Consider the following 23,656-nt stretch of genomic DNA (forward strand, 5'->3'; position numbering starts at 1 on the left):
TTTTAAGACATTTAATGAAGCACCCGGGAATCTATTTCATTGAATTTTAGCAATGGTAACACTGAAAGCACAGTGTCTACAGAAATTGGTTTCTGGCTGTTATTCGTGATACTCTGACAAGGCAAAGCTGCTAGATGGACTAGGATTTACATTTGGAGGTGACCTGTGATAAAAGCTAGTTATTTTTATCTTGGGATTTTTTCTGTCATAGAAACTTCCTGAGTGGCATTAGTCAGAGTAGTTTTTGCTCAGACTCTGAAATGCAGGTGTAGGAAAAGGATTACAAACTTTAACAGATTTTATTTTTTTCAAACCACATTTCACTGTTTCGAAAAAGGCATCAAGTTGCATTATTTTTTCTGTTACTAAAAAAGTCTGAATGAATAAACAAATTTTAGTCTATCAGCATCTTTGAAATTACCAACTGTGATAACAAATACATATTTAGAATTTCCTTACTCAGCTTCATCGGTCTTTGAATAAGTGAACACATGAGTGCTGCTGTGTAGGTGTTATATCCAAATGACCTCCACTCTTTGCTAAAACAATCTTCATGATTGAATAATTTATATTACTCCTATTGTGTCAAAATGCATTTTTGACTGGAACTTCATAATACTGACTAAAATCCACAAAAAAACAGATTTTGATTATGCACATACTCCAGGGGAAATTAAATGGATGCTAATGCATGAAAATTAACTATTCACAGATCAGAATATCTCATACCCTTTTTCCCTCCTGTCTCTCCTGCTGTAATCAAGGAGCCTTACCAAACAGCGACACTGCTGACAGTTCTGTATCCAGGATTCACCGCTGTTATAGGAAAGCTCCCCGCTCTGATGTAAACATTGACTGCTGAGCCTTGGGTCACATTCAGGACAGCAAAAGAGGTCAACAGTGGGATTTTCACAGTCACAGACCATTCGTCGGCACATCACATATCCACTCTGTTGTTGGAAGACAGACATAGAGTGATGGCAAAAATTCACAAAACTCCAGCAGTGCTTGTACCAAAATCTGATTTTTTTTGGCTTGGCTCTAAGCCATCAGCAGCTCACAAGTTTTTCCACTATACCATTTCTTTGTCAAAATACAATTCAAACAGAAGCAGAAACCACAATGCACACTCAAATCTGCCATAAATTTACCTTGTTGTCTTACATATACCCTTCATACAACCAATCTTCAGGCAGCTTTCCCCTAAGGTGATAAAACTCAAGGGTGTCTTTCCCAAGGGTCAAATTTTAATGGACTGCACTAAGTTTATGTCATTCTCATATGGATGCTAGTCAATTCTAGCTTTAAACTTCCAGATCAATCCCTCCCTTCTGTAATTATTCACACAAGAAATATGATAGGTAATCTGAAATTAAATTAATGCTCATGAAACCTGAGCTGCTGAAATGCTCAGGACTTTGTCAGCCATGTATTGGGCATTTATTCTGCATCAGCATTTAGCTTGTGATCAAGCCTCCCACAGCAGACTTTGAGAAAGCTAAGCTGAAATACTCTGCAGATACAGAACCTACTTCTATTTGTATCCATCTGCTAAAGATACTGGCATCAGTCACCAACTCCAACATGTGTCTAGACAGACAGCTTCTTTGCATGAATATGCTGCTACTCCCACCCAGAAAACACGGGTGGCATCTCTGTTAACAAAATAACACTATCGTCTTTCTTCCAGTATCATATAATAAACCTCATGTGGAAGTTCTGCTCATGCAGGTTGGAGAGAGCTCTCCCCAAAACCATATATAGTATATAATACCATTTTTTCTGTAGCACCAGATGCACACCTGACAAGGCAGCTGAAACAGGAATTTCACTTGAATCACAATGTTCTTCCTTTCATCCCTAGTACCATCTTGCAAGAAGCAGCTCCTTCTATTTCTACTGACCTGGCATGAGCAGACAGAGCACCTGTCATTCTCCAGCACCCAAATCTGACCGTTGTGCTTGATTTTGTTCTCATGGATACAGTCTCCTGTGCAGTTCTTGCCATGGGGACATCGACAGTCGTACCCACCATCCAAGTTAAAGCAAACAGTGTCATTGGCACAGCTATGCCTTCCAGTTACACATTCATCAATGTCTGCAAAACATGCCATGTAATGCTCTTAGACCACATTCAATTAACAAAAATGTTCTTGCTGCACTCAATATAAATGATTCTTGGCCATTAAGTCTTCAGTGGAAAATTAATTTGCACTTCACCAGAACAGGGAGAAATAAGTTATGAGTTCACAAAAAAAATATTCTTCAAGTCACATCAACTTTTGAAAGACAATACTTTGAGTTTTCCTGTACACCTTCTTAAGTGAAAGCTATTAGGTAAGGTAGTTAGAATGAGGAAATCACAGGCAACATAAGAACAAAAATAATTCTTAGCTCCCTAAACATTCATGAAACACGTTTAGTGAAACAAGAAAAGCTGCAGAATTTTCTTTTCAAAACCTTTTGCTGGCTTTGTCTGGTACCTTTGAATTCACTTGCAGAGACATTAATGTGAAAGGCGACGTCTGACCTGTAAGCCCATTTAAACTAGCACACAATGCTTTAAGTTGCGTCATTTATTAGGGTGCACAAACTAGAATATTTCAACTATTCAACTTGCAGTGACATCTATAGCCCTTGTGTCTAGCATAAAAAAATAAAGAAAAAAAGAATGTCTCCAGTGAATAAAAGTAAATGACTTCAAAACAATCATATCTCAAAGAATTCAAGAGTACCTTTAAAGGCCTAATTCATCAATTGTGCCCTTGCATGATTATTTTGCAAGGGCAAACTAGCAGCAAACACTGCCTTCTACTTGGATAGTCTTTATTTAGTGTTTTCAACTGTCCATATGGAGAAAAGTCATCTGGGAAAAAAGCTTTGAAAGGGCATGAAGTAAACAGTTATAGGCAATAAAACATGGAAAATACTAGAAAATATTAGATCTATGGTGACTGTAAATATTGATACATGAGTTCAGCTCTAAATACAATTTCACAACAGTCTGGCCCAAGCTTTTAATTAGAGTTCATTAAAAAGTAGCACTGTGATATTTAAATGTCCAACAGATCAGCACAAGACCAAATAAGCAATATGGTCTTGCATGTATCTTTCACCATGAAAATATAATAAAACACTCAGCTTTGGGTTCAATAATGGAAATGAAACCTCCAATTCACCTCAAGCACATTCAGTTTAAAGCAAAACAACTCAATTATCATTTCAATTCCAAGTGTGGCTGCAGTTAAAAAAAAAAGTAAACAAGTTGTTAACATGAATATGAATTGGGATGAAAAACAGCAGGGAAATTATTAGAATTCCAGGGTATAAATAAGCAGCATTGTAGGTTTCCTTCAAACACTGTGTGCAATAACAGTGGCACCATCTCAAAAAAAAACATATTGCAAAATTACTAGGGCTTATGGGAAGGATGAGGAAAATGTCATTTGCAAAGAACTGAAAAGAAACGGATTGTTCATCTCTAAAAGAACATTAGCAAGAAGGGATATAACCAAAAAAATAATGAATGCTCCAGAGGAGACATGTTGAGAGCTTTTGTTCTTCACATTGCCGAATGCAGAAGACAGGGGACAGTGAATGCTGAAAGACAACAAATTAAAGCCTGATAAAAGGAAATAACTTTTCATACAATGCATAAACAAACTATGACACTGACTGCCACAGAATGTTAAGAGGGGAAAAACAATTGCATAGCCAAGACCGTACAAGACTAGCAAGAACATTCAATTTGCAATGCTAACAGATTTTGTAAGAGATTACATTTCATGGATTAGGGCCTATGGTGTCCTTATTTACATATGAGATAACCCAGAACAGGCAAATCATCTCAGATCTCCACATCTTCTACCTCGTTAAATTCTGAAGCATTTGGAGGCAGGCACTGTTGCAACAGAGCAGAAGATAACTGGGATCAGGAATCTAATTTGGTGTGGCTGTTCACATGGACCTGAACAGCTGAAATGTCACAGGCACATCAGGCAGGGAAACCCGTACAAGCTGTAAGGACACCTAGTTAGTGGAACAGACAGCCCTGTGGAGGCTGCTCAACCTCCAGCCATGAAGGCTTTTAGACAAGAAGCTAACAGGAATGGTTTGAGTGATGCTGGTCTGGCAAGAGCAGTGGGATAGACAAGCTGCTCTCTCCTTCATCTTCTCTTAAATCCATACTGAAGGCAATACAATCTAGCAATTTAAGATCTCCATATACTGTCTAATTGGTTTTAGTTATGCAGTATAGAGAACAAACACAAATCCTATTTAAATATAATGATTCAAATTAACAGCAGGATTCTTGGCTATCACTGAAGTAATCTTTAATAAATTACTTCCCAACATTTGCATTCATTTCTTTAAAACACTTTTGTACGAAGCTTTCACACAGTCTTTGTCCTAAAGGAGTAATACATCACTTCTCAACAACCTGGCCACTTCCATACTTGGACAAAGTTCAGCTGTCATGTAAATAAGAACAGTTTCCTTTAAGCAACAAATGGTGACCCTATAAACACGAAGTCTGCATTTGGCATTTATGTACAAGTGTATTTCACAATTTTCCCATGAGAAAAAGGCTTCTGGGGTTCGTTTTCCAACACGGTAATGGTTAGTGCACTGTTACAGGAAATAATTACTCAGCTCATGAAAAATCCCAACCTTGTTTTTTTCATAGAATCATAGAATAGTTAGGGTTGGAAAGGACCTTAAGATCATCCAGTTCCAAACCCCCTGCCATAGGCAGGGATGCCTCACACTAAACCATGTCACCCAAGGCTTAGTCCAGCCTGGCCTTGAACACTGCCAGGGATGGAGCATTCACAACCTCCCTGGGCAACCCATTCCAGTGCCTCACCACCCTAACAGTAAAGAACTTCTTCCTTATATCCAATCTAAATTTTCAATTGTTTGAGCCATGAACATAAATGTTCTGGATATGGCAATTTAAATATCCCTGGTCAAAGCAGGAGGTATTTACATTTTGAATCTAACCTAACCAGAAACAGCAGTGTGTTTATAATGCAACAAGAGAAACACAAAATTTGCTTGCACCAAATTCTCATCTGCACTATTTATCCACATCAAACTTCAGGCATTATCTGCAAAGAACATGCACACAAATCATCCATACCAAGCAAAACTTTGCTCAGTTTTTTTACTTGGTATTTGTAATGGATGGTGAATTAATTTACTGACATTTTGCTTACAGTCATAACCAGCTCTCCAGTTTCCATAACCGTATGGATAGGGGTACACTAGCCCCTTGGATTACAGGATGCATATTTCCAGTATATCCAGCCACAGAGGCATGTTATTATCAGTCTCATATTGGTTTGGGGGGTTGTGAGGGGTGTGTGTTTTTTTTGTTGTTGTTTTCTTTTTTTCTTTAAAAAGCACAACAAAAAAACAACAAATAATTAGCTTCAGGCTATTTGGAACACACTGCTTAGGAATCAAGCAGCTTGAATGTTATGACATTAGAACATTAAGTCTCAAAAGACTTGGAGGTTTGCCTCAGAAAGCAACAGAAACAGAATGTAACTAGTTATCTAGTGCTAATTCAGGACCAGGACTTATTTATCTAACCCACACTAAAAATTACAGCAGATATCATCTGGCACATATTTTAAGGATTTTCCTTTCCTTACCATCATCCCTGGATCCAACTCAACGTCGCAATGAGTGCCATGCGATGAAGCAGCAGTGATACATATTACAGAAAGCTAAGAGTTAATTGCATCTCAAGTAATTTCATGCCTACACAGGAAAAATATTGGGTACTAAAGCCATAAAAAATGGTGACAGTGCCTGGAATAACTAAACTCTATTTGCAGTATTTGAGAGACTGCAAAGGCAGAAAACTCCATAAAACTGGGAATTTCAATTGCCCCACCAGGTTGTGACCCAAGGCTGTATTTAACAGATTTACTGACTGTTTCTTGGAACAGACAATCAAAGAATCCCAAATGAACAAAGCACCATTTGACTTGGCCCTGTGCAGTGTGAGAGCTCTGATTCAAAATGTCTCTGCTGAGCAACTACTCTGTATTGGTGACCAGCAGCAACCACAGTGTATGCAAGTTCAACATCCTCAAAGAAATTTAAATGGCTGCAAAAGAGAATCTCTGTGGTAGTGCTTAGTTTCAAAGAGGGTATTATGTTAAAATGATGCAGTTTAAAGAAGTATTAAAACTAGCAACCAAAAGGAGAACATGTTTTCAGATTGTTTAAAGAGACTACATTGTAGATTCAGAGTAAACGTATACTACATAAAAATATATTAAATAAAAAAATACAAATATATATTTTATATATTAAAGGGGGGATACATTTCATATACTGTAATACTTTTATCCAACAACTTCATGAACTCCCTTGCGTAATACATGCTCTTAAAGGGATTACGTACAATGGAATAAAAGAGGTTGTTGACTCCCAGGTTAATTAGTAAGTAATAAAAGGCAGCCACAAATGGTCAGGTTGTCACAATGGGGAGCTGTCCCAGGGAAGTTCCCCAAGAATCTGTGTCAGAATGTGTGCTGCCCGATATACATAGTGATCTGGGGGAATGGATGAACAGTGGGATGAAAAAGACTGGTGATAAGAAAGTATTAAAACAAAAAAATTGACAGTGAAATATAGAAGTATTTCATTATATTGACTGACTAAACAATATGTCAGGTAAGATTTAATTGTAAGGTGCATGGGGAAATACCCATTCAAAAAATCAAATCAGTCTTTTAGATCTGCTCTGGATAGAGATCTCAGAGCTATCTCTATTAAAATGACAGCTCAATAATGTTTTGGGGAAAAAAAAAACACAAATACAACATTGATAACAACAGACAAGAAATCTTGTAATAACTCACAAGGAACATGAAAAAGGCACAATTAAAAAAAAAAACCAAACCCAAAACCTTTGTACACCTTGATAGGAAGTGACAAAGAGCTCAAAGATACATTCTGATATAGCTGATGGAAGTTGCAATTTTCCCTCCTCTGATGAGCTATCCAGACTTATGTTCAGGATGCTCAAATAAAGCCCTAAAACGTTTCCCTCAGACATTATTTTCTACCAGAATCATTCTGGTATCAGTTAGAGTGTCATCAGTGTAAAGAAGACATGAACAGCTGCATCACTGAGAAATATGCTGCTGGAAGAGACAGGCTGGGAGGGTGGAATATTCCTTTGAAGCAACTGAAGTTTCCCAGTTACCTTAGCTCTGAATCATTAGCTCAGGAAGGTGACAACATCAGGATATCTGAGTACTCTTTGCTTAAGGCAAAGAAGGAAGGAGTGCAATTGATAGTGAACCCAAGATAGTCTGAGCAGAAAGTTTGGTTTCTGTTCTTTTCTGTCCTAAGTAAATCTATTGACTGAGGAAGGAGTGCAATTGATAGTGAACCCAAGATAGTCTGAGCAGAAAGTTTGGTTCCTGTTCTTTTCTGTCCTAAGTAAATCTATTGACTGATGTAATTATACTTCAAGGAGTGAATAATTTATTTGTGACCTCATGCAAGCCAGCTGTCAGAGTGCTTAACAGATGTGGAAGATGAAGAGCTGAGACTTCAGAGAGCAGTAACACCAGCTTCACAGAAACATTGTTTCCTGATACAATAAATGTGTTCCAATTACTACCTTACAAAATATAGTCCTCGAGTTTCTGGTTTATTAATTCTTTTATAAAAGAGAAGAAACTCTGCCAACTTTGTATTCTGCCCATGCTCCAGAATATTTAAATACTAATGTGCCTCTGTATGCGTCTTCTGTTTGGCGATACTTAACTTGGGTTTCCAAACTCAGTAATGAAGCCTTAATGCCTATCACCCTGTTTGGGATGGATGAAAAAAAAAATTAATAATTTATTTGTTGACCTTTTATAATCATGAATAAAAGCAAAAGGATTTTGATTGAGCTTTTGAGAGCTAGTAAGGTTTCCTGCTGGAGTAGTGGTTATTTCCTGTCTCCTTAAGTGCTATCAATAACAAAGATTCTGTTAAACATCACCAACACCACAGAAAGATCTAAGTGTAGGATTATCAACTGACAGCGGTTTTTCAACCACAAGAAATTTCATGCACTAGTTAAAATACTGGCTGTTCTGTGAGATAAATTCAGGTATCCTGACAGTCTGAAATTCCTCTGCTTTCCAGATCCAGAGCCATGGATGCTGAAGTGACTATTTTGGACTTTGTTCATTCATAAAGGCTGGGGAGAACACTAAGGCTTGTAATAGACCTCCATCTTGTGGAAAACATTGTTCAGGTAGAGCCCCAACCGTCTGTATTGTCAAGCGGCCTGGTCTATCACACAGAGGAGGAAGTGATTCTACTTATGGATGCAGGACAGCAGAAGAAAAACATAACAAGACATTTCAGGCCAGAAATCCTGAACTGCGAGTTAACCCTTACAAGTAAAAAGATCCAATTTGAATTGGGCATTCTGGACTGATGCTTTCTAACCTTTCATTTGCACCTATCTCAATTAAGGAATGTGCTACCTGCTGAGAGTGACGATATGTTGATCTCATATTCTGTAGCAACAACAGCTGGTATCCGCCAGGTACTCTTGGTAAGTCCTAAGGCTCTGCATTAATTAGATGAGCTATTCTTCAAATGTGGAAGTATGCAAAATGTCCAACAACAGATGAGGTATAACCTTCACTATTCTGATACAAACCAATAGAGCCTCTCTTCAACTGATTTTGGAAGCTTTTAGACATTAAAAGGGACAAATTCAAAGGAATCAGGATCTTACACAGAAGCAGAGCAAATATTAACTGGGCCTGAACATTTTTACTTTAGGACTTTGCCATCAGAGGTTCCAGTTTTTTAATACAATGAAGCATGAGGCTGCAGTATCTACTGTCTTAGCCTAGCCCTCTTTTATGGAATGGTACATGAAAGACAACCTCCAGAGCACCAATAAGATTGTGTAAAGAAACTATAAAGAAAAGCTGCAGGGGGCAAAGAGGAAGGTACCAGCTAATATATCATGCTAATTGCTATATTTATATATGTATAAAATTTAAGACTTCCCAAAGCCATGCAATTATCAAAGACTAAGTGGCTGATCTTCACCACTTTTCTGGAAATACGAGGACGCATAAGATAATTCTATTTCCAAGGGAAAAGCAGCTAGTGCTACATTTCCCATCACTCCTCTCAGTAACTGTTATAGAGACCACCGGTCTACCCAGGAGTATAATGTGAAGAACCCAGCAAAGGAACCTCTAGGTCTTCCATTGTCTGTAGGTACAATAAAATGGGATTACGAATTTTTGCGTTCAAGTACCTTAGTCAAAATACTCTGGATTCTCAGATGTGGCAAAGAAGCAGCAGTAGCCAAGGTCAATATATGTGTGAAACAGGCAATTCAGCAACTATGATTTCATTATTAAGCACTGGCAGAGTCTAACGCTACCAAGGAGTCCACCTCTAAGTAGGAATATTTAGTACAATATCCTAATGGGACCATTTTCTGCAAAAGAGGTAGGTGCAGCTTTGCTATTCTGTTAAAATGAGGTTTTTAAGGAAATGCTCCCATGCCTCTGTGACCTTACCAAAGGTGTTTCCACCTGAATTTTTAAAATCAGATGCTTTGCTCTAGAAAACAAGGAGCTGACTAACACTGATCACAGAATTGCTCTCTTTAGCACCATCAGCACATGTCCAGGGGACACAAACAGAAAAGGATTTAAGGCAGACCATATAGAAAAACCAAGAAATAAAAGATTTGAACTCACACTTCCTTGGCTTTTAAAGGTTTTCACCACTAAAGGAGGGAACTTTCTTCAAAACAACTAAACCTTTAAAAAGATGAGTCAAAGACAAGTCTATTATGCACTATATAAAACACTACTTTGAAGTAGTCTTCTCAGAAAGCTAAAGGGATGTGCCCTCGAAGAACAATTCTTAATCCTCCTGAGATTTAACTTTTTTGTTTCACCAAGAAATCAAGCTTCTCTTCTGTGCAGTTTTGCACTATTCCTTCTACAGATGTGCAAGCTTTAGCACTTGCATGAGGCAAAAGTTTCAAGAGGACACTGGTCCTGGGTATACCAAGAGGCTCATACAGTACCAAGATTTGAAATGGGAAATTAGCATAGCCTGAAAGTTGCTCCCCATTACAGTGAGTATCTAAAAGACCATCCAAAACAGCTCAGTCTGATCAGGTCTAACTGGGGATACTAAAGAAGTGACAGAACCATTTTTTCATGTATTTAAATCCAGCAGAGGAATCTCTCACAGTGGAAAGATCTGACAGCAGAAAAGCCGACTGCTTTTGTGCTCCTGTGCTCTGCTACTGGAAGTTCAACCTTCCATACCACGATCTATTTCAGGCTGTATCTTTACACCTTTTAAGGTTTTATTTTGTGTCTGAGACACAATGTCCCAGGCTTCAGTCCAATAAAAAGTGATGCAGTAAAACTAATAAACTATCTAACTTTCCTTCCCATCTCAGGTTGCTATGCATTCCAAACCTTGGAGCTGCAATCAATCAAATTGAAAGTATTCCACTGTTAGTGACTTGGGTTATCAGCAATGAAGATAGTTTCCTGCATCTGTGATTTAATTCTAATTACTTATTATCCTCGATGTGTGTTTAATAAAGAGCTGTTGGTGCTTTGTAGAAAAGGTCAAAACATTCTAATAATTGCCACTTCTGCATACATAGCAGTCCCCAGATTTATTTTTCCTTGGCTTTCCATTTGCTTAGAAATTGCTTCCTAACTGTTACCTATTTGCACACATCTCAACAGAGTCACTTTGTATCACGTATATCTCTTGAGATAGCATTGCCAAACCATTATCTTCAACTAACAAGGCAAATGTTATATTGATACTATAGACAGAACTTGGGGTATTGAGGATATTTCCATAAATGCCTGGATGGACTGTTACCTGTGCTGCGAGTGACAGGATGGGAACGTTATAATCAGAGGGATTGCAACTTCTTCTTTGCACCTTCTTGCCTAACACCTGGCCAGCTAACGGTGACATTTGGTTAGTTCTTGACAAAGAAAGCTTGACTTATGAAAGCAGTGGCTGAGTCAAATTGCTGATTCCTCCTGAGAATACAGGCTTTCAGCTGCAGTGAAAATGTGTTGAAATAAAGTATTGATGATGGGGATACTGAAAAGGTCATCTTGCTCCCAGAGAACTGTCTGTGTGTCTGCCTTCGTGAAATTAATTCAATTGCCTTCCCTTTGGGACTGATGCAGCCCACCAACATGAGTTTGAACAGCAAGGTAGGAAAGATTACACTGTGTGAGCACTGAATATTTCAGCACCGAGGGACAGAATGGAGAAAAGTGCTTCATTCTGCCCTTAGTCCATGGCAAAACAGAACAGTTTGTTCTCATTTATGAGTAATTTATCGCCTTAGACCTAAGTCCGCTGAGCTTCCCAGTCTACAAGGTTGTTCTTCAAACTGCAAGTTGCTACAAGCAGTTAGCCTATGCACAGGAGAAGCACCAGTTATTAACACGGGAGGGAGGGGGTGTAAGGGCTTCATAAACACTCTTTGCAATGCGAAATATTTTCATCACAGACTATTCTAATGTACATGAATGAAGTGGAAGAACTGAGGTCTGCATTGAGGCCCATTTCTACATATAAAGAAGCTGACATATAAACAGGTTACTGTGGAGTGGCAGATTACAGTGAGTCCTATCAGCCCATGGGAAATCACTTATGCAAGGGCCATGCACAGAAGCAGATGCAGGGTCAGAGAAACTGCATTTTAAGCACCATGCCTGACTTCACATGTTATCTTAGCCAACCACAGAAACAGCCACTAATGTTCCACCTGTGTGTTGGGAATATTCACACTTCATATTCTTTTGCTTTTTGTTACGATGCTTATTTAGACTAATATTGCTTTGGGTCAAGGTTTAACTTCCATCGGTACAGTGTCCAAGACAATATTTGACCAGCAAGGTCAGAGATACTAGACATTACTGTAATGCGAGTCATAACAATACCCCATCTTTTTTAGATACTGACCTTCACAGGATTCTCCACTTGGTGAAAACATCCCATTGTCATGGTAGCCATCTCTGCATTCACAGTGGTACCAACCAGGCAGGTTAATGCAGTTAGCACGACTGTCACACTGAACAAAGCCATCTGAGCATTCATCAATGTCTGTTTAATAAGAACAACAAAAAAGGAGAAAATTCACACAGAGGAAATTGCTATATTCACCTGACGGAAGAACAACGTCTCTGGTATGTCTGGGTTTCACAGAACAATTTTCATCACCAACACTTGAATTTCCAGAATTATTTGCAGTAAGGTTTTGACTCATTTCCATAGGAAAACTTGGCTAATAGTGTAGGCCCTGCCAACAGTGAAGGTTCTGCTAATCCCAATTTACTGTTTACATATTAGCAACTCATTTTGTCACAATACATCATAGGTAATCTGACATCTGTGAAAATTGCCCACCGTGTGAAGAAAGTAATCAGATCCCAGTTCAACTCACAAGATGTTAACCCTCTGAGAGGTGCAGGCTGCCTGCACTGCTTCTAAGAGCATATCAAAACATTAAACACTCACGTTGGTCCTTGCTTATGTTTTTGGTGACACCAATTTTCAATTAGTAGGGCTTTCCTCTCTTGTGGAGTTCCTGTTGACCTACACCAGTGCCTCTGGCTATCAACATAATTGACTGCAGTCTCTTCTTTTACTGCCTAAGAGAACTGCTGGGATCCCAAACAAATGCTTAGACCCTGAAGATTAAACACAAGACATTCTCCTCCTCTTAATAATTCCTTTGGGATGCGTGGTGTTTTTCCAAATATAGACTTCCACTGACTAAACTTTACAGTAATAATTCATCATAGAATGGATTTATGGACACGTTCCCTAGGTCCAAAATCCACCAAAGCACATCCTGCAGAAACCTGAATTTATGGACTTAGCAGAGAGGCAGAGAACTCTGAGACATGTTTGTTTCCAGTGGCTTCAATTATGCAGTAAGCCATGTTAAAGAATAGGTGTGAGTATAAGTGTTTTTAGAAACTAGGGAATGTGAGGAGTATGGAGTCAAACAGGAATAAAACTGTGTCCTCCCTTACCAGATTCATCTCGCTGTCACTGTGTTTTATACCAGTGGTAGCATACCTACTTAAGCAGCAAGCTGACCAAGAGGCGCTTATAAAACTAGCAGAGGGATCCACAATACATGCAAACTGCCTTCAGAAACAAAAAGCTCTAAACCCTCCCACCATGAGTCTGAATAATGAATAAACCCTCAATGTACTGGCCTTTATGTCCAAACTAGAGATATAACCTTTCTTTAAAAGGTTGACTCTTTGAAACCAAGTGGAAACGTTGAAGCTAAGAACAAATTAAGCCTCAAACTCTTAAAAGTACCTCAGCAGTTGATCTAATATCCTCTGGGAAGCAGACATGAAGGAGAGGGAGGTGTGATGTGACTATTGAGATATATGTAAAGTATGTCAAAATTCTGCCCACAGTACTTGTTAGCTCCCATTTATGTCATCTGTTATTTTTGTAAGAGAAAGTGTAAACTGGCTAAGAAAATAATTTGTGAGCTGCAATAAGGTAGCAAAACTCTTTTCTGAGAATACTAATGTCTGCATAGATAAAGATATACTCAATCCAGTCCCTTATGAAACCTATTCAAACACAAATTTAAAAGAAAAAACAGTGAAGCCTTCCTTATCCATCATAACCACTTTTATCCACATTTGATGGTAAGAAAATTATTAGCTATGTGGTTGGACACCTACACGAACTATAAGGTATCACTCAGTCACTCACATTTGGTTTTGAATTACATTTTTCTGATACATACTGGGGGTATGTGCTCTGGGTATTGTGTTTACACGCCAAATACCATCTCCCTGGAATTGCTTTGGAATAACTGTACAACCATTTCATGAGTGTATTGGTTTTTAAAAGCTTTACAGATACTTGATGAAATTTCATTAGAAAATTTCATCATTACATCTCAGTCTAATTTTATATCAACAGCATCTCTAAGCAGGTGCACCTGGTCTACCCTACCAATATTGTTGATGATGAAATTTGCTACTACTCCTGCTGGAATATTGCACCAACCACATATTTTGCCACTCTGTGTACTGCAAATTAAGTCGTCTCTACTGGTTTAAAACACAGAATTTTCAACTCTACTATGAATTCCAGGGTAATCATCTAAGTAGTCCTGCTGCAGGACTGAGAAATGCCAAACCTTTACAAATCTTCTGCTGTTCAGTATGTCTTTCTCTGAATCAGTATAAACTCTGGCCTTTTTCTTGTGAGCAGCCAGGAGCCAGTGGGACCTCAGAGGTGCTTGAGAGATCAGAGGAAGATCAATGAAAATTATGTTACTGTAGTGAGAATAGGTTGGTTTGCAGAGTGTGCCTTATCTACTGCTATTCACAAATTACTTAAGAAAAAGGATAGGAAAAGAAGAAAGGACTACGTTCCCTTACCACTAGGGAATGCTGCCTGGGAGACAGCTTGCCTGGCAGAACAAAATCTAGGTGACTGTGCTAAATGCTTGGGATCAGCTGGTCAGTACAAGGTAACTTGTTAGGTGTGCCAAAGATACAAGCCCAGAAAATCAATGAAGCATGTAAACTTGGAGGTTGAAAGGGATATGAATCTTCATAGAGCCTACTTAATAACGTGCATTAAGACACTGGATGGCATATATTTCTTCCATGATAAAGTGGAATGCATTTATTGGTGAAGAAAAGAGTGGCCAAAGTAACAGATATGAATTAAAGAAAGCCTGTGTTCCTCTCTTCAGAACAATTTATTTCTGAATCTGTAAGCCTTTTAATTATAAGGGCAGTATTGCAGGCACAGGCTGAATGCATTCTGATGAACTCCCATACTGATTATTCAGGAAAAACAAGCCTTGAATGTCACATCAGTATTGGTAAACTGACAACAAAAGAGGCTTTTCTGCATTTATTTGCAAACTAGCTGACAAACCTAGATCACAAGAAATATTACTTGGGATGAAATGCTTTTACAGATGCCAATAAACAAAGAAATACATTCTTCTGGTTTTGTTATGGCTGCATGCAAAGTTGAGTGGAGTTATATAAGAAAGCCTACCATAACAAGTAGGGGTGGAAACATGCTGCTGTTCTTGAAGAAACATACTATACTTGACAGATAGCTTGCCTGAAAGCATTGCATTGGAACCATCACTGCACTGATGCTAAATAACCAACCCATTTCTCCTCACATGATTTTGCAGCAAACGAAATCCAACACAATTCCCATCACCACCTACATCTTAGGCAACAATTTATAGCACGTGCTAGTGGGTTTCAGAATATAGACAGATGTTCCTTACGCACAGAACTCTGTTTTAAATCTCCCAGCTAATGCCGATTATTAATTCTAGCACAGCCTTGCTCTGTAACAGGACAAAATGTGACTGTCGCAACGCTGTTAAACAGGAAAGCCCAGCAGAAATGTCTTGCAGAGCCAAAGCACTGATTTCATGGAAAATTTTCTTGACATTTGGATAAAAGGATTTCTATTTTCAAATGGGCATAGCATGGCTCAGGAAGTGCTGCAAAAGTATCTGCAACTGAAATTATCTTATTAGTATGGGAAAAGCAGCCAGAAATAATTTTTCTCTGTCCTATGGTGAAACCTTCTCTGATGAATCATATTGCAGCTGCTCAGTAAGAGGTGTGAGCTGACAAAAGAAAAACTGATTGAAGTTTAGCTTGGCTAGTGGCTATGGTGTATCAGTGGGCTATATGGAATATTAACAGCACTAATGAAGTCCTGTTTAATGCTGTACTAGAAAGGCATGAAAAACAAAATATTACTCTCTAGAAGGATGTTACTTTATATTTTTACTTATGAAAAAAGTTTTAGTACAAGAAAAGGAGGGATATATATATTTTTCAGTAGCAGGTGATGACATTTTTAATGAAATAGACAAAACAGACATTCTAAGTAATCATTAAACAGACACTCTAATCATTAACTAGCTATAAGAAGCCATGACAAAGTGGGAGAGAAGAACAAAAAACATGGATGTAACATTTTTTTCTATTTTTCTCTTTCTTTTTCACTGAAAGAGCACAACTACACATAGCAAATCTGAAACACTGATAAGAGTCTCCAGGTTTGGAACAGAAAGTCATACCAAGACAGTCACTGGCAGGAACCTTCACCTCAAGCTGGAAAGCAGCTACACACCTGTACCGTACCACTTCAGCACTGCCTGTTCTGCCTGTGCTTCCACCCTATGGCATCTGCATGGCAGATGATTTGTGATTTTGGTGCTTGAAACACTGTGTCTGGAGAACATCCTTCCCCCCCGCCATGAAACTGGTGAGCCCACAAAACACCAGGAACATGGGGACTCTATTTACCCTACGTAATTCATGGATGCATGGCAATACTGTACATTCCTTACTGCTGCAAAACAACTGATTATCACACAGTTATGTTGCACATGATTTGATTTTTAAACATTCAGGTTTTCTCCCGTGCATCTTACTTACGCTGAAATCAGTCAACCTGCTTATTTCCATATTTTCTACTCATTTTCCACCAGAATAAAACTTCCTTTTTTTGCTACGTGAAGCCCCACTCTAACAAACACAGTCACAAGCATTTTGAAAGTCAATACTGTATACACTTAGCTCACCTTGCCATGAAACTATCTTGCTCTTCCAAATCACTTTCATTACCTGAACTGTGGCAACAGTTTTAGCTATTATACCCCTTGCTCTTGGGAGACTGAGAAAAGTCTGCTCCCTGAAGAATAAAATAAGATCATTAGCAAATTATCCACTGGTACAGTAAGAAAAAAGGAAAGCTAGCTGTCAGATGAATATTATTAGAGAATTTCTGTATAATAAGAGCTTTTGAAGATTGAAAGTGGTATAAAATTGCCAATTTGAAAGATAGCAGCATTCTTTCATCCAGCAATAGGACCAAGCTCTCTCTAATGTGGTCAAGCCGCACTCAACAAATAACCACGGCATGGGGGAAAATAGGGGGAGTGTGTTCTATCATTTTACATTACTCACTTCATGACTGAAATATTAAGCATTAAATCCTCCTCTCAGAAAAGGCTGTATGCCACTATCAAGCACAAAGATACAGAGACACAGAGCTCAACTTAGTCTTTCTTTCATAAACTGCCTGATCCAGGTCAATACAAACCAAAGCCCCAGTAGCCCTTTCCTGTCAAGAAGGCAACACCACAGACTGGCAGCTGTGAATACTTAAGAGTTTAATTATTTCCATCATGGAAGTTTTTCTGGGACAGTATAATACACAGCATTCAGCTAAGACTGCCAATTAATACAGACTCCCAAATGCAATAATCTGTCCCAGTGCTAATTGGGTTATTATCACTAGATATAGTTATAAAGATTAATGAGCAACCAGCAACCTCCATAATATTCAATCACTATTGACTTCAGCTAAATTTTAGATCTAATTTTGAAGGCAACAGCCTTTCCAGCTAATGTTAACCTCCAAAGCTACCTCCATCACAGCCCTATATACAGTATAAATAAAGGGCAAGCACTGAAAGAAAAAAAAAAAATAGAAATAGATCATTGAAGAAGTGGTTTAGGAGACTGAGGTTGTATAAAAAGATAAATGTGTTCTTTTCATGGGTACATCTGGAACAGTCAGACTGAATGTCTTTGCAAATGTCATGTTTTCAAGGATGTTATGTCTGGCTTGGATATAAAAGAGCTTGTCCTAACTGTTCAGACTTATGCTCAGATAACAGAATGCCCAGTAGGATTAAGATGATGTCTGGGTTATCTGATTTTACTAAGTATGTATGCAAGGGGGGAAAGGACTTATTCAGTAGGAAAAAATGAAAGTTCACTGTACTGTATAGTGTATCTGCTGTCAAAACTCAATTTTCTGGAGTGGCTTTGAAAAGGGTTCATTATCTCTATTGCAAGTTCTAGAGTCCCATCTCTTACATTTAACAAAAGTGTTTGTGTTGGTTTCCATGTGACAGCACATTTCTAATATCATGATACTTGAAAAGACCCTGCTGTTCAATCAGACCTTTGATTTGAGATCTTATGGAAAAAAAACAGGTATTTAAGAACTTGAAACTAGCTCAGTATGCTGGAGCTATCTTGTTGCTAAAACAGAGTATCAGCTTTTGGGATTTCAATCCCACCACATTTACATATAGCACATGTATATAAATATCATACAGCAAAATAACAAAACCAAGAATACAGAAGCTGAGACTGCTGAAATGATCCAGAAAGATATCAGTTATGCCAGAGAACTGAAGTTGTTTGGAATGTCCTTTAAATCCCTTTTATAAATTCTGATCAGCTCCTTTTTTCTAGACGCTGTTGCCAATTCCCAAAGGAACTTTCTTCCTTGGTCAATAAAAGTCCTAGAGCCTGATTTTGTTTACAATCTCAGTATGATTTGTTCAGCTCCCAGTAACTCTTTAAAAATATGGTATTATATTGTGAGTACTAGGACATGCTTTTCACTGTACAGGTTCTCTCCTCAAAGTCCCTGTTAAACTATAGAATATCCTTGATTTTAAGGGCTTTTGCATCCCAACATTTCATTCAGTTACGAGCTTAAATCATGAAGGCCCAGACTACAGCTGGTATGTGGAGCACAGCAAAGAGAAGAGTCACCCACAGTTTTATCCTAGCATAACACAGTTCTGTGAGCAAAAGGACTTCCTCTACACAGCAATTAGAAACATCAGTTACCTTAGATAGACCCTTCAGAGAGGAGCAAAGACCATAGTCTTTCCTCTCCCTACTCTTTATATTTTCTTCATCTTGTTGCAACATCACATCCTATAATTAATTAGGCCTGTGTTGGAAAAAAAAAAAAAGTATTTTAAATGCCTTTGGAGCTGCTGCTAAATAGAACCAGTAGAAATTCTGGCTGAGTCACCTTTTAACCATAATCTGGCTCAAACTGCAGGAAACCAGAGCTGGGGCTATAAATGTCGTGTTAAAAATCGCTTCAACAGGTTGAGTCAGTGCTGCAAATACGCTCTTTGCTAAAAATTCCCAACTGTCACGCTGCACAAAAAAATAACTATTGTTAAAACAGGCTTCTTTTTTTTTTTTTTAATCCTAGCAAGACCATGATTGCAACTTTTAAAGTACCCTGTCCATGGAAAACCAATTTAGTTCTATTAATGAAAAGGAAGCAGAATGTGATTGAGGATGTAATACAGAATTATAGTTCATTAATTCTTCAAGTATGTAATTTTCCAGACTCCTGATCCCCCATTGATTTCTTCACACCCCCATAGGTCCTGCTAAATGCCAGCAAAAAGAAATTCAATCGTGTTGTTATTTCATGTGTGGCAGTAGCGGCACTCCAAAATTAGATAAAAACGTTATGAAAGGGAATTTTCCACTGACTGCTTCACCATGCAGCCCTGCTAATAATTCTTTGTTGTCAGAAATTGATCAATCACAGACCCCATCGATAACTGAAACTATGACAGTCTCTCATTACACACCCAATATCATCAAAGGATGTGGTATTTGTAACTGTTGAAGACGGTAATTCAGAACATCTAATTAGCCATGGTGATCTAGGCGCATCCATGAACAGTGTTAAAAAATAGAATATAATTTTCAACAAGATTCTGTCAAAACTATTGTGCCAATTCCCATTTGAAAGAATAATTGGGATGCATTGGGCCTGTATTTCTAGTCATTGAGAAAAGATGTGGTTTTGCTTTCACTTTGTTCATCATTCTCAGTACAGTGTCTCATCCTAATTGTAACACATGCTTCTGTTTCCTTGATACTCCTATGTTGATAAAGTAATGATTTTCTTCCAGATAGCAAAAGCAATTTTATACCTTGAAATACACTAACAAATACATTTTAGATTACCTACTAGTGTTTGAAAATTACATAGCTCCACTTGCACATGTTAGAAAAATAGGACTAACACACTAGTGCTACTCACTAAAGGTCTCTGTGTAAGATTAGCCAAGTCCTAAACAAAAGAGAACAAATTTTTCTGAAAACAGAAGAGCCAGTTTGGCCAGCTGTTATCTCTTTTCTAATGGTTGGGAAGGAAGGCTTTACTTGCCTTGTACTGACCGAAGATCTTGAATTTTCTCAAGAGTCAAGTCGGTCATAACCACGAATTATGATTTCTACATATATGAATCAGTGATGCAACTAGCACATTCTGAGCTTAGTTTGGGTTCAGCTCTGTAAAAAGCTGTTTCAGATCAGCTCTGGTATCAATGGCAGCAAATTTCTAAGGATTTAGTTCAGAAGCCATTTAAGGAAAACAACCAGAAACACCCACAAAGTGTTTTCAATGCATATTATATACATGCTGAAGCTTAAAATGTCCTTCCCCATATTTTCATACAGTGGCTTGTTACTATGACTCTTGATCCATAGACCAGTGACCATTAATTTACACTGCTGCTCCTGAAGTGTAAAATCATGTAGAGATTGTACCAAACTGCTGAAGCACAGAACAGGAAAAAAACACTCTTCCTTTTCTTGGGCTATAAACATATCATTGGCATATATCTGCAGAGACTGCAGACTCCTGCATGTTGACAGCAAAAGGAAGGACTCCATAGGGACATGGGACAATGATGGGCAGTGTTATAGATTTTAATTCCACTAATAGTTGAATGGCTCGTAATTCATAAAAGGGAGAGCTTACAGTGAGTGATGAAGGTCATCTCTATCTCTCCTATATAGCTGAAGGAAATTCTATTATAATGCTGCCCAGCTGCACTATTCACATTCTATTTATAGCCCACTGTATTTTAAGAACCTAATTGAAATTTTAGTTTTCATGTTTGCAAAGGAAGTTCTTTCCCATAGCAAATAACACTCAAGTAGTGAATGTATTTTGATGGTTTTAACAACAACAACAAAAAAAAATAATCCTGTCTTCTCAAAGCTTTTTTTGTAGCTTTCCTTTTTCCTGGTTTCTTTTTTTTGGATTTTTGTTGTTTTTTTTTTAAGCTGCTACATATAGGATGTGGTGCTGCAACAAGCTGAAGAAAGTATAAAGAGAAAAATATAAGTACTAGTATGCGGCTCTTCAGCAGAGACAAAAATCTTTTGTTATTTAAAACTGCCAGGGACTCTGAAGGAGGAAAGAAGTGAGAAACTGTGTCAGGCAAGAAAAATGAAGGGAGAAAAAGATGCAGAAGGATAAAGCAGCAAAGCATCTTAATCAACCAAACAGAAAAGATGAGGTGAGTAAGATTCATGCCTAAATCCAGAATGTTCATCGAATTCAATATGGACATTTTTTGCTTAATTTCTGTCAAATATTTACTTTGTAAATAAATATAAGTTAAAATATAAAGCAAAGTAAGACATCCCAGGCTTCTGAAGTCGCCAGCCCTTGTTTCAGTGCTCATTTTTGAGCTTTTTTTATCATATCTGAGAAAAATGCAGGTGAGAATGAGATTAGGGTCACCTCCCTTCCAGACACTTGCAGCCAAGCAAAATGCATCCCATCCACAGCACCCTGGCTTTCCACTTGACTTGCTGTAGATCCCATAGACAACTTTTAAACATTTTTTTCTGCAATTTAATGAGCTAGCCATTTTACAATACAGCCTTTTTGAAATTCAAAGGAAAAGCATTTTCTCAGGTTTTATGAAATGACTGCCCTTCCCATTCAGAAAAAAATACAATATAAACTCCATGTCTTGTCTCAGCTACTGACATATTAAACGGAGAAGCAAGGGGAGCAGAACATAGATGACCTGTATCTTATGGGGACTTGTGCCCCTGCCTTCTTATGCAAACCCTGTCACCTATTCAACTTTCCCCATATGTTTTGACTTCCACATCTGTAAAATAGGGAGAAAATGCTTCTACCACATCCTATTCTTTGTACATAAACAACTATGGGTAAAGAAATTTAAGTAACAGTGCTGATTTGGCAAATACCACAAATGATGATGCCAAGGCATGGTTTGGGGAACAGTAACACACTGGGAATCAGGAACTAGAGAAGAGGCCAACATCTGGGGAGAGGTGAGAAGAGCATTAAGCTGTAGAGATGGAGACTGCACCCCTTGGCCTTTCTCCATCACTTTATTTGGTAGCACAGACAGAACATAGAAGTCACAAGGAATCTCACTGATAATAATTTGTGTCTCTAATTATTTGTTTCAAACAGATCTCACAATGTAAGACCACAACTGCTGGTTTTAATAGTCCCCTGTGTAGTTCTGCTGCACTCTAAGGATCTTTAATTTTTATGGATATCTGAAAGATGTAATTAACTTCAAATTATTACACATATTCAGGGAAAATATTTGGAGAAAGAGAGGAGCAAGAAACTGTTTTGTATATCAGCACACTGAATTTCAGAATCTTACTTACAAACAGTTTATCTATGTCATATATGCCATGTTTGTGCTATGTCCTGGTTGTGTCTGTTTTTCTGTAGCCTGAATTAGCACTTAAAGCATTGTTAAAATAGAGCATTCCTTGCAGGAATGGCTTGTTCTCCAAGGGTTAGCTGAACACCTCCCTATTACAGTTTCTTAGACTGTCAATAATATGAAGTCTTGGCTGTTACTTGGACATAGTTAGCTGAAGTTTGTTGGCAGGACCTGTGGACCCACAGAAAGAGGAGTCCACGCTGGAGCAGGTTTGCTGCAGGACTTGTGAGTCCATGGGGGACCTGCACTGGAGCAGCCTGTTCCTGAAGGGCTGCACCCCATGGAAGGGCCCCATGCTGGAGCAGTTCATGAAGAACTGCAGCCTGTGGGAAGGACTGATGTTGGAGAAGTTCATAAAGGAACTTCATGATAGACCCCATGCTGGAGCAGGCGAAGAGTGTGAGAAGTCCTCTCCTGAGGACGAAGGAGCAGCAGTGACAACATGTGATAAATTGACCACAACCCCCATTCCCCTTCCCCCTGTGCCACTGAGGAAGAGGAGGAAGAAAAATCAGATGAACCTAGGAAGAAGGGAATGGTGGGAAGAAAGTGTTTTAAGATTTAGTTTTTATTTCTCATTACCCTACTCTGATTTGATTGGAAATAAATTAAACTCAGTTCCCCAAACTGATTGTGTTTTACCCATGACAGTAAATGCTGAGTGGTCCCTCCCTCTCTGTCTCTCCACCCATGAGACTTTTGTTATATTTTCTCTCCCTTGTTCAGCTGAGAAGGGCAGTGATAGAGTGGCTTTGATGGGCACCTTGCATCCAGCCGGGGTCAACATACCACACATGTGGTGGCAGCCTGGACAACCTTCAGTTGTAACCTATTTCCTACCAGATTATTCCTCAGACTCTACATAAGGTTTGTAGTTAACAGCTTTACCAGCTGAGTAAGACCCTCATCAAATCTGTGTTGCTCCTCCTGTTCATTCATGAGCTTTCATCTTGCATCTGGATAAATTGCCCCCTTCCTTCAACCTTCACCTCCTTCTTTGAGCATATTTGTTTTGGACAGAGTGCAGGACATGCCCTTTGCCACCTACAGTCCCTGGGAGCAAAGCTGCTACTGCATCATGCATTCCACACACTGCTATCTCTCCTACCTCCACAGGGCTTTGGCATCAAAGGAAATGGCAGTTAAAAGAGAGGTACAGTCAGCAGAGTTAAAATCTTTGCCTTGAGTTAGCTTCTGACAGTGTTT

At 38.5% G+C, this 23,656-nt stretch overlaps 1 protein-coding gene across 1 annotated transcript in view; it reads right to left on the reverse strand.

Moving 5' to 3' along the window:
* Window positions 1-23,656, reverse strand: part of NELL2 (neural EGFL like 2) — a 156,350-nt gene that overhangs the window by 5,287 nt on the left and 127,407 nt on the right. Inside the window, exons 16-18 of the mRNA XM_061361200.1 lie at window positions 12,022-12,162; window positions 1,905-2,098; window positions 774-950 (exon numbers count right to left, since the gene is read on the reverse strand). Coding sequence (XP_061217184.1) covers window positions 774-950; window positions 1,905-2,098; window positions 12,022-12,162 — 512 coding nt within the window. The remainder of the gene's footprint in view (window positions 1-773; window positions 951-1,904; window positions 2,099-12,021; window positions 12,163-23,656) is intronic.

Source organism: Neopsephotus bourkii, unplaced genomic scaffold (assembly GCF_033783945.1).
Source record: "Neopsephotus bourkii isolate Nb327-2 ecotype Australia unplaced genomic scaffold, CSIRO-AGI_Nbou_v1 NB_1053, whole genome shotgun sequence".
In the NCBI taxonomy this organism is placed as follows: Eukaryota; Metazoa; Chordata; class Aves; order Psittaciformes; family Psittacidae; genus Neopsephotus; species Neopsephotus bourkii.